The 12,772-nt window shown below is 36.3% G+C and overlaps 1 protein-coding gene across 3 annotated transcripts in view; it reads left to right on the forward strand.

Moving 5' to 3' along the window:
- LOC126470511 (isocitrate dehydrogenase [NAD] subunit gamma, mitochondrial) overlaps window positions 1-12,772 on the forward strand; it is a 120,128-nt gene that overhangs the window by 21,953 nt on the left and 85,403 nt on the right. For all 3 annotated transcript variants that reach the window (XM_050098409.1, XM_050098411.1, XM_050098410.1), the window contains exon 5: window positions 9,365-9,555. In XM_050098409.1, coding sequence (XP_049954366.1) covers window positions 9,365-9,555 — 191 coding nt within the window. The remainder of the gene's footprint in view (window positions 1-9,364; window positions 9,556-12,772) is intronic.

Here is a 12,772-nt window from a genome sequence, read left to right on the forward strand (position 1 = left end):
TTAACATTAAAATCTAGGATAATAACCATTTAGTTTCTATAACTATCAGGTCAGAAGTTTCCACTGTCATTTTTGCCATGCAATGGACTGCTTAAATTGTAACCTATTGAAGTATTTACCTCCAGAACTTGAGTGTGTTTTTATATTTATTTAAGAGTCTTACTTAAGTTCAGATTTCTGATTCCCAAAATAATTTGGACACTGAAATGCCCACATGCATAGCTTTGGTAAATTGTCTGAATGCTTTTATAATTTTTGATTATTTTCTGTGAGCAATAAAAAGGGTTTGACAGTTTGTCTGAAATTGGGTCTTGTCTTCTGCTATCTTAGTATTGGATTATGTTAGAGGTGGTAAGGCAGTGACCTACTGGACATGTTTGAAACACACAAATCTGATGTTTGACTTCCCATTGTTTCAGAAAATTTTTGAAAGCTCTTGGTGATTTATCCTCTACACTAAGGGTTGCACATGCAGACTTCAAACATTAGTAATAAATTGAAGTGAATAGTGGAAAAGAGGAGACACAAATACAGTGAGACCTCAACCTAAGAAATTAATTCACATTCAAAAGTTACTTGCTACCTCAATATCTCCCGTACCTCATATTTTTTTGTATTTTAAAAATAGTAATCTTAAGATTCACTGCACACCCAATACTTTACTGTACATGGTCTCCTGTAATCTAACTGTAAGTCTAAAAATCCTGTCAAAGAAATTTGGTTCTGGACTGAAGTGTTTTTGTCTCTTCCTTATATTACAAAAAAAAGCTAAATTTACTCATTGTGTTGATAACTTCATTCTAAACTGAATTATACTGCAAAGAAAATCACTAACATGTTTTACTTATTTCTCCATTCTGAAAATTTTGTTCTCAAAGTAGTCTGGAGGAGGCCAAAATTGAATGATATAAGTACCTGGCTGTGTAGTGGATGGTGGAAGAACATACAAAGGAAAATTGTGTGATATCCTTCATTGAAATGTTCCTTCCTGCAGAAACTGCTTTAAAGTTACAACCTATGGTCCCAAATTTGTTATGCCACCATGATCCAGTAATTCCACAAGAATCAATCCCTGTGCATCCCAAATGAACTAAGATATGATCTTTCTTTTATTATTTGTAGTCCTATGGGTTTCCTCTTTCTTGGAAAATCTGGGCACCCCTTCCATTGGCTTTCTCGTAGTCTCAGGTTCAAGAAAACACTCCATGGCTCATCACCCTTTTCATTGCCATATAAAAATTTGTTTTGTAACATAACAAAAGTGCAACAGATCTGGAGCTTCTACTTTCCTCGCCTCTTTGACTAGTCTAAACTTTCCGCAACCATTCTTAACTGACCTTTGAATAACATAGGTTTTCAGTAATTGACACATCACTGACTTTAATTGTAGACAACAAATATAGTTCATACAGTGAGACCCAGAGATTCAGGTTAATGTTATTGACATATGATGATGTCTTGAGTCAGTAAGTTAAGTGTCTGTGCTGCTGTGGGTAACATTTTCTTAAAATTTAATTCTTTTTGTCTAGCTTTGTCACAGTGCCATGCACATTAACTGTACACTAATCAACAGCTGTGCCCACATAAACATTGTGCAAATGTTTGAGTGTGAAATTCTCAATTCTGAAAATTGTTTTAAAAGTAGTCCAGAAGATCCCAAAATTGAATAGTGGATCCTGGCTGAGAAATTCTGCACCAAAGCCTCAAAAGTTATAACAAAAAGCACCCAGTTAAAATTGTACCAATAAATTCATCATTTTCAGAAACAGTAAATACCCTTTTTTTTATGGCTCCTAACAGATGCATACTTTATAAGGCACTATATAATGTATGGCATAGGGTTCTCTACATTGTTACTCGTCATTAGCTTCCACTTGGGAAAAATGATTTTTCCAATCTCCTTTGTCTATGATATTCACCCTTATCTTGTCCAGTCATTCTTATGCAAAATGTGTTGTAGAGACAGTCAGACTAATTTTAAATTTCTTAAGTACTGGTTATGTTTTTTATGCTGCTGTAAAGACCCCAAGAAATACCACTGCAAAATTTAGTTTAAAAATAAAGATTGTGAAAATGAAAAAAAAAGTTAGACAAACTTTTTACTCGTTTCTCTTAAAAGTATGGAACTTGAAGGTTATTAATAATTAAAATAAAAAATAATGCTGTTGTGTAGAATTTCTGGGGTTTCTGTGGCTCAGTGCTCCCTAATTTTTTGGGTTTTTTGGTCAAAAATCTGTCAGAGTTAAATTTTTGTTCTGATTACGTGCTAAATTGGAGTGCTTTCATAATGATACATATTCTGCAAGTCACCATGTGGTGCATAACAGAGTACTTAGTACCACTACTAGTCATTCCCTCCCCTGTCCGTAAGATCTGCACTGATTCCACTTTTGTGTGGTTGTTGTTAGTATTTTTATCACCAGAAGGAATTACTTCATATCCCATCTTAGTATGTTGGCAGTCATAGAATCATACTGCAGTCAACTGCAGATGCTGGTTCTGTAAATTTTCTGAACAGCATTCTACAAAAAGAACATTTCTTTCCTCCAGGGATTTCCATTTGAGTTCATGAAGCATCTCTCGATAATACTTGCATGCTGATTAAATCTGCCACTGTCAAATGTAAATGTAATGCCACACTTCTGAATTACTTCTTATGTCTTTCTTTAAAATGGTCTGGTGAGAATCCCCAAACATTTGAACTGTACTCAAGAATGGATCGCACTGGTGTTCTATATGTGGTCTCATTTATAGATGAACTAAACTTTCGTAGAATTCTCCCAGCAAACTGAAGTCGATCGTTTGCCTTCCTACTACTGAACTTAAGTGCTCACTCCATTTGACATCGCTTTGCAACATTACATCTAAATATTCAGTTGACATGGCTGTATCAAGTGCACACAACTAATACTAAGCTTGAATAATACAGGATTGTTTTCCCTATTCATGTCCATTAGCTTGCATTTTTCTACATTTTGAACAAGCTGCCATTCATCATTCCCAACGGTAAATCTGCGAGTCATCCTGTATCATCCTACAGTCACTCAGTGTTAACAGTTTCCCATACACTTAAAGAATCGTCAGCGGTCACAGATCGCTGCTCACCCTACAAGTCAGATTGTTTATGGAGATAGAGAACACTTAACGGTCCTACTACACTTCCCTGGGGCACTCTTGATGATACCCTTGTCTCTGTGAACACTCACTGCTTAGGACAATGTATATGTAAGAAGTCTTCAAACCACTCTCATATCTGTGAGAACCAATCCCGTATGCTTGGACTATTGTTAACAGCCTGCATTGGGGCACCGTGTCAAATACTTTCTGGACTCTGCCTCTTACCTTTTGTCCATAGTCCTCTGGATATTCACGAGAAAAGGGCAAGCTGAGTTTCACATGATTAATGCTTTCTAAATCTCTGCTGATTTGTGGACAGCAAATTTTCTGTTGATGTAGATGAATGGCACATCATATTCTCTCTTCACCAACAAGTGCAGAATATGTCTGATACCTGATGGTTGTTGTTGATGAGTGTGGAGTGACCAGGTAATTTGTGGTCTCAGACACATGGTTCTGTGGGTTCAACATAGGGATGCCTCATTAATATTTTGAACCAGTTTCATGAACAGATATCAGACACCTCTCATCACTGTTGAGGTTATGTAGAGGTCTGTGCAGTATCGGGACCGAGTCCTCCGACCTACTGTCCGGCCCTACAGACAATGTTTTAATGATGCAGTCATCATTCAAGGCAATAGTGCATGATCACATCACGTCTACCTAGTGAACACCTACCTCCAGGAGGCATAAATCAACTAAATCGAATGGCCAGCAGTATCTGCTGACATGAACCCAGCTGAGCACTCTTGGAACAGGTCAAAACTTGCAGTGTGACGTCACAGTAAACCACCTCATACACTGGATACTTTCAGGAGGGCCACTGTCAAAGAGTGGAGCAGAGTTGTACAGCAACATGATGACCTCCTACATTGGCTGCTCTGCAGTTGATAGTTAAGTGCCTGATAGAGGGTTCATCGAACCATCTTCAAGCTATTTTCCTACTGTTCCACTCTCGAAAAGATTGCGCTCTGATTTTTTTTCTTTTTTTACAAAGATCATCTCTCCCTGTTAAGGTGGGTGCCAGAAAAATATTTTCAAATTTGGAGAAGAGAGTTAGTAATTGAAATTTTATGAAAAGATCTTTGTTTTAATGATAGCAACCCCAATTCATATACCGTATCTGTTTTAGTCTCTCTCCTGTTGTGCTATAACACAAGAGAGTTGCCTTTCTTTGAACTTCTTTGATGTCATCTGTCAGTCCTATTTGATATGGATCCCACAGAACCACTCCAGCAGAGAATTGACAAGTGCTGTGTTGGTAATTTCTGTAGTAGATGTTTTACTTCTTCTAACTGCCAATAAAACTGTCTTTGGTTTGCCTTCCCCACAACATTATCGCTGTGATGAGTCCAATTTGAGTTATCCATAACAGTAATCCCCAAGTATTTGGTTGAATTCACAGGAATTAAATTAGTGTGATTTGTCATGTAACTGAAATTTAGCACACTCCTTTTAGTACGCATGTGGGTAACGCCACACTTCTCATTAATTAGAATGAATTTCTACTTTTCACACCATACAAATATCTTGGCTAAATCATTTTGCAATTGATTTTGATCACTTGGTTGCTTTACAAGGTGGTAAATGACAGCATCATCTGCAAACAATCTAAGAGGGCTGCTCAGATTGTGTCCTAGATTGTTTATATAAATCAGGAAGAGCAGAGAACATATAAAACTTCCCTGGGGAATGCTAGATATCCTATTTTACTCAATGACGTTCCATCAGTTGCTACAAACTGGAACCTTTCTGACAGGAAATCATGAATCCAATCACACAACTGAGGCAATACTCTGTTGGCATGCAATTTGATTAGAGGTCGGTCGAACAATCCGCAAATGTACTACCAGTTCATAAGTGTCCAACAGGCACAATATTTTGGTGATTGTACGTGTTGCCATCATCAGATGTGCTGACGAAGTGAACCCCCTGCGAGCTGCTCCCTCTGTGGTTTGCACCCCTGGCCACATGCCGGTGCCCACGCAGATGCTAGCATCGGTGTCTGGGATAGTGTTGATGTAAGTTCTCTATGCACCCTGGTTGCCCGATTGTCTTTCCTACTGAGAGTCGTCTTAACTAAACTCAGTGCTGGTTCCCAAACCTTGCTAAGATTATGGTTGCAGTCTCAATTAATAAGATTGTCCCTGGTGTGAATGTCTATGACCCCTCTAACGACGCTTTCCCAGTACTTGGAAGTCTCTACCAATATCCTTGTATGTTTGTATGCCATCACATGATTCTCGGACAAACAGTGTTCTCTGAATGCTCCCTTGTTGGGATACATCAGTAAAAAGTGCCTCTGGTGTTCTCGGCAGTGATTGTAGACGGTGCACACTGTCTGTCCAGTGTATGTCTTCCCACATTGACGTGGAATCTGGTAATCACCGGCCTTTTTCATCTTTGACATTTCCCAATAATGCTATGTTTTATTGGGTGGGCAAAGAACAATTTTTATTTGATGTTTCTTCAGTATGCATCTGATTTTTCCCAATAGTGCACCAATGTCGGGTATGAAGGCAGTGCCTGCCATTTTGTCCACGATTTCTTTCACAGATTGCACTGTTGAGGTGGGGCGGAGAGCACGCCTAAGTGCCATTTAGGGTCTAGTTTTTTTGGTATACTGTTTTGAGGTGTTTCAGCTCCTGGAGCAGACTCTGTGTATCTGAAATGGTGTACGCACTATGTACTATTATTTTTAGGTCCCCGTTCCTCTCTGAAGGGTGGTGGCAGCTGTCTGCATGCAAATACAGGTCATTGTGTGTTTTCTTCTGATACACACCATGACCCAGAGTGCCATCAGCTCTTTTATTGACCATGACGCCCAGGAATGATAATCTTCTTTCTGCTTCAGTCTTCATAGTGAATCTGATGTTGGGATGTATGGATTTCAGATGTGTAAGGAAGTCAAGGAGTTTTTCCTTCCATGGGACCAGGTGACAAATGTGTCATCCACATAACAGAAAAAAAAAGTGAGTTTCCGTTTGGATGATGCTAGGGGCTTCCTCCTCAAAGTTCTCCATGTATAAATTCACGAACACAGGTGAGAGTGGGCTGCCCATTGTGACTCCTTCCATTTGTTCATTGTTCATAGTATTCTCCATTAAACAGAAAATATGTGGAGATCAGGACGTGCCTGAAGTTGCTTGTGAGGAACAGGGTCAAAAGCCTTCGACAAATCTAAAAATATGGAATCAGTTTGAGATTCCCTATCAGTGCCACTCATTACTTCATGTGAATAAAGAGCTAATTGTGTTTAACAAGAACAATATTTTCTGAATCCATATTGGCTATTTGTCAATAATTTATGTTAGAGGTAATTCATGATGATCGAACACAGTATGTGTTCCAAAATCCTGCTGTAATTCAGTGGCTTGTATGTATTTCCTTTTTAGAATATTTTTGTGACCTTGGCAACTTTACAGTCTGTATGTACAGTTATTTTATTAAGTGAGCAGTTCTATACAACTACTAAATATGGGGTTATTTTATCAGCATATTCTGAAAGGAACCTAGCTGGTGTACTATCTGGATCAGAGGCCTTGCCTTTATTTAGTGATTTAAGCTGCTTTGCTACACAGAGGATATCTACTTGTAAGGTATTCATGTTGGCAGTTGTTCTTGATTTGAATTTGGGAAATTACTAGGTCTTCTTTCGTGAAGGAATTTTATAAAACCATGTTCAGTACCTCTGCTTTAGTGGTTACCATTGCTATCATGCAGGGAAGGTATTGATTGTTTCTTGCTGCTGGTGTACTTTTTTGCTGATGTACTTTTTATATGAAGAGAACCTCTTTCAATTTTATGCCAGGTTTTGAGACAGAGTTTCAACATGGAAACTATTAAGGGCATCTTACATTAAAGTCTGCGCTGAGTTTTGAGCTTCAGTGAAACTTCACCAATTTTGGAGATTTTTTGTTCTTTTAAATTTAGCATGCTTTTTCTGTTGCTTCCACAACAATGTTCTGTCCTCTCTTGTATAGCCTGGAGGATCAATACCATCTCTTATGTATGTATTTGGTATATCTCTTTCAGTTGCCATCGCTACTGGTTATTATAATTATTATTATTATTCAAACCACATGTGGTACATGCTTACAAAATTAGATTGGAAGGTGTGAAGACTATCTCTTAGGAGGGCAATCAAGTAGAATTTTTATCTGATTTTTTAAATAGATTTATTTTGGTGGATTTGTATGTTACAGTACTCGGTCTCACTATGATGACCTCGTGGTCACTAATACCTGTATTTATTATGATACACCCTATTTGCTCAAGATTATTTTTTGTCTCTAAGAGGTCAAATACATTTTTTCAACCATTATGGACAACATGCTATGGGGGAGCCTATGTTGTTAGAATACACAAGGTGAAGCTATACCGGATTGTGTTACTCATCAGGATATTTTGATTTCACCAATGTGGATTTTCAGACTGCCTGCCTTTAGTTTGGATTTTTTTTTTTTTTTTCATTTCATGGTAAGGTTCCTTGTTTACTTCTATAATGCTCATTCTTTCATTCGCTGTGCCCACTGATATTCGCTGATGGCAGAAAACTTTTTTTAACCACATAAATGGTAAAAAATTATACTCCTCTCTTAAGGAAATAAAATCACTCTTACTGATGTTATTATTCTGTTTCATATCTCCTCTTTGACTAGTTATTTATTTATCTGATTGTTTCAGCCATCTATGGCACACTATTACACTACTGCCTTCACTTCTTGCACTATTTCCTCTTTTTCAATTATTTCTCTATTCTGACTCAATCCTGCTTCCTTGTATTACAAGAACACACATGTTGTTCTTGTTTTCTTGCTGGATGGATTTTTGCTTTCCTGTATCATCTTTATTAATCACACACTTGACAAGGTTCTGATTCGCTTCTTTCACCTGAGGCCCTAGTTTCTTTTCTTTCCTAGTATGTCAGTATATTATTTGCAGTCCTTTTTTAGATGTTCATGGACACTTTTATTATTGTGTGTTTGTGTCCTTGCTTACCACATTTTTACATGTAATGTAATAAATGACCATTTTCTATGTAAATGTGTCTGTGCCTATCCGTAACCAGATGTTTTCTGTAGAATTAAATAAATATTCTATTGGAGTCAAAATGAAATCATATTGACTATTAAATATAGGAGTTCATTGGCAGTATGCCTCGTAAAAGTGTTTTTATTCGATGTCATGGAGTGGTGTCGCAAATAAAAATTAATAATTTTTATTATGAAGAAAAGTTTTGAAAACAGTTTAGCATATTGACTTTAATAGTGCTGTTGTTAGTTTTAAAGTGTCTAAACATTAATTTTTATTCCATAATATATGACCAAGAATCTGTTTATGGTGTGCATACTAGGCAGAGGTATAGGAGGAAATAATTTTGAGCTAAATCATAGTATGGATACAATCACGAAAAAAGCAGTACTGAATTTTTTAATCAGCAATGGATGATTCATATAGTAAATAGTGGAAATATGAAGAGAGTGTGATATGTACGTACGAGTTGTCGAATAGATCTTTGCTCATTTATTTAAAAGTGCATTAAGTAAAGAAAATGTAATATGTGATGGAAATGCTATTGTAAACAAGTAGCCTCAGCTACAGCTAGCTGTTTATTATGTGATATTTAACTTTATATTTTATACTCATAGTATCATTTCTACACACACCTATGAAATGATTTCTGATTATATTGAATTGTAAAAATACTCATAACTTGACCTGCATGCTTTGCTTCTCCCGTTTTCCTTTGTTTTGTCAATTTCTTTTCTCAGCATTTTATTAGTCAGTAACTTTTGCCCAGTCAGTAACTTTTGCCCAGTCAGTAACTTTTGCCCAGTCAGTAACTTTTGCCCAGTCAGTAACTTTTGCCCTGTCAGTAACTTTTGCCCTGTCAGTAACTTTTGCCCAGTCAGTAACTTTTGCCCAGTCAGTAACTTTTGCCCAGTCAGTAACTTTTGCCCAGTCAGTAACTTTTGCCCAGTCAGTAACTTTTGCCCAGTCAGTAACTTTTGCCCAGTCAGTAACTTTTGCCCAGTCAGTAACTTTTGCCCAGTCAGTAACTTTTGCCCAGTCAGTAACTTTTGCCCAGTCAGTAACTTTTGCCCAGTCAGTAACTTTTGCCCAGTCAGTAGCTCTGCCCAGTTAGTAACGTCACAAGTGGCAATTTATTTTTCAAATTAAATATTTTATATTGTCATTTTAGGTACAAATTTTAGTGGTAAGAACAATTTCTCTAAATGTGCAGGTAACATTGAAACTGGCAGTATGAATCGAGCTGTAATATCACGAAATGTGGCTTTGCGAAATGAATTGGATCTGTATGTGAACGTACTCCACTGCAAATCTTATCCTGGTATTCCCACAAGACAGAAGGGAGTTGATATCCTAATTGTAAGGCAAAACACAGAAGGAGAGTATGCCATGTTGGAGCATGAGGTGAGAACATGTTTTTTTTTTTACTTGTGTACTTTTACTTAGTGTGGTTGAAAGTGAATTCATGCTTCACACTTCATTCTTTGTTTATATCCTACTTATTTGGTCTCCTTTTCTTTCCAGAAATTTTTAATGATGTTTGCTGAATAAATATAAGTTCTTTCTTGCCTATAGTTGACAAGAAAAAAATTACACTTTCATAGCACAATTTTTCTGATTTCTGTTAATGAATAGAACAGTGTTTGTAACATTACTAACTACTGCCTCAGAACTGCCAAATCTTGCAACTATTATTATGTTTTTGCACTTGCCCTCAAAGTATGCTGTTTATTCTATTATTATTATTATTATTATTAGTCGCAAAGCTCCCAGAGTGGAAGACGCTAAGTAAAGATGGTTCATTTTCTGTTCTTCTTGTTCTTCTGATTTGCCACTAGTTTTTCATTGTTTGTGAGAATTTAGCTCTTTCTTCGCTCCATTTTGTTCCGGTTCTTCAGGCTTTTGGCTCTGGTTTAACCTCCCATTTTTGTACTTTTATTCTAAAATTGTTTCTCATGTCTATTTCTTCTTTGCTGATTTTGGTAATTCCAAGTCTTTTTTAACATTTTGGATCCATTCTCCTCCATTAGTAAGGGAACTATGTACTTTACTATTCTTTTTGTTAGTCTGTGTTCAGGAAGCCTCATTATGTGGCCATAGAATTTGAGGCATGTTTTCCTCATGTCTGTCTCTGTGTTGGAATATTCTTCAATTTTGGACATTTTCTGTAGTCTATATATATTCTCAGTCCATCTTGGTCCCAAAATTTTCCAAATTATTTTCTTTTTTCATTCTTTAGATTTTCTGTATCAGTTTTCCTGTTTAGTACCAAGCTTTTACTGGCATATAAAATTGATATTTTAATTACTGTTTTTTAATGTCTGATTTTGGCATTTAAAGATCAGCATTTTTTATCATAGAGGTTTTGCACTAATCCTAAATCTTAATGAGCTTTTTGTATTCTTTCTTGTTGTGCATATTTTTCAGAGATAATTTCTCCTAGATATGTAAAGTGTGATTCTCTGTTAATTTCTCCATGTTGGTTTGTAATTTGAAAATTCCTAATTTTCTGTTGTAAACACCGTCTTTTCAAATGATATTTGCAGGCCAACTTTCTCTGCGCATTCTTTTAGAGTTTCTATCTGTTTTATAGCCATCTCACAAGAATCTGCCAGTATTGTGAGATCATCCGCAAAGGCTGAGAAGGGGATTTGTAGGGTTGTGGTTTTTTCCATAGTGAAATTTGTTTCCAGCAATTTTCTTCAAGTTTCTTTTCCCATTCTTCCATGACTCTACATAGAACTAAATTGAAAAACATCAGCTTGTCTAACCCCAGTTTTTATCTTGAATGGTTTTGAAAGTTTTCCCATAAATTTCACTTTGGATGTTGTATTTGTTAATCTCTGCTGAATGATTTTCTGTATTTTCTGATGCAATCCTTTTTCTTCAAGAATTCTATTATATTATGCGTGCAAATAAATTTTTATATTATGATGAGCACTGATTTATTATTTAGCTTATGGCGTAGTACATACATCACATGAATTAATAATATATAAGTAGTCTCTATTGTAGACATTAAGAAGAATTCAAGTAAGATGTACAAGTCATGTATAAAGAAAGAAACTAGACAAATACATAAAATATATACATTCACAAAATACAGTATAACCCCAATTTTATATTCCCAGCATTAATGGTTTCTCACCGTTTACAATATTTTTTATCACTTGCATCAAATTTTCCTCGTCCACAATGTTAATTCACATCTGACTTTGCATCAACGTATTTATAATCTTCCTGTGATTTACGCTTTATGAAAAAATGTTTGTGGAGAAAAAAATTGATGTAAAATGATGGTGGCATGATGATGGCCATCAGGTGGTGTTTACAAACATTATGTGGTTAAGTTTTTTGACACCAAGGTGCTCTGCTTAGCGGACTTGAACCGGTAAACATGTGAAAGTAGGAGCAGTCTGTTCCCTATCTCCTGCCAATGCCAAGCTCTACTCGGCATGGCACCTGATGGGAGTAATTAGGTTCGTTTCAATAAAGATATGACCAATCACAACCATTTCCAAACTGTCTCTGGTGTGCATGTGCAGTTTTGTGATTGTTGTGACACCTGTGTCGAACAGTATTCAGCGTGATTTGTCATTTGGCCGCTTGTAGTGCTAATTGACACCTTCACTCAATTTGCATTGCTCAAATGTTTTTGGTTTAAACAGTGCCAATTACATATTTTTTCATGCTGACCATAATGTATTTTGAGAATTTATTCTCATTGCCAAGTACAGTATTTACATACGTATTTTTTGTGATATTACACAAACAAACAACGTGAATGATAGTTTGTGTTTGTGTGGTTTCTACATAACTGAGGAGGGACAGTACCTGATAACCTCAAAAAGATGACTACAGTGCAAGAGATGCAGAACAACACCACACAAAATACTTTTGTAAATATTAACACTTGACAATGAAAAAAATTCTTGAAATGTAACATGATACGCATGAAAAAATATGTAACTTGTGCAGTGTTTCATTGTTTAAATAATGAATGACAGCTGCATGCTTTTCAGAAACGTTGGTTATGATGTGTGAAATTGAGTCAAACATTTCTAGTTCCTACACAGTTTATCAGCTTCAGTTACATCAACGATTTTTATTGGATAATAAACCTTTAGTAGTTGGTAAAAAAGTCTCTGACAATTATTTTGATGCATATTATGTACATATACTGCACATTAAGTGTGAAAATGCAAAGGGGTATCATATACATAACATTTACAACTTGATATGTTATTTCCCACATTTTACATTTTCCTGTATTTTACACTACTTTTTTGAAAAGTGTATAAGTAGGGTTTCACTGTTCACTATATACAGAAACACAAATACAGCCAGATGAATGACAATTTGGTCATACACTATTTAGCGTGGCCAAGATTTTTCGAGGCTGGTTGACTCCAAAGTGTGCTGAGGCCAGGCACATTACGGACAGCAGGAGGTGCCTCCTTGGCCCACTGCTCCATCCAGCAATCACTTAGTCTGAATACATGTTCATCTATTCATCTAATTCTTGTACTCTTTAGGGGTGGATCTCTAGAGTGCAGTGTGGTTCTCTCACTGTTGGGGATGTCATGACGGATTTGTATAGTAGTAGAAATCAGTATAAAGG

This window comes from Schistocerca serialis, chromosome 3, assembly GCF_023864345.2.
Source record: "Schistocerca serialis cubense isolate TAMUIC-IGC-003099 chromosome 3, iqSchSeri2.2, whole genome shotgun sequence".
NCBI classification, from domain to species: Eukaryota; Metazoa; Arthropoda; class Insecta; order Orthoptera; family Acrididae; genus Schistocerca; species Schistocerca serialis.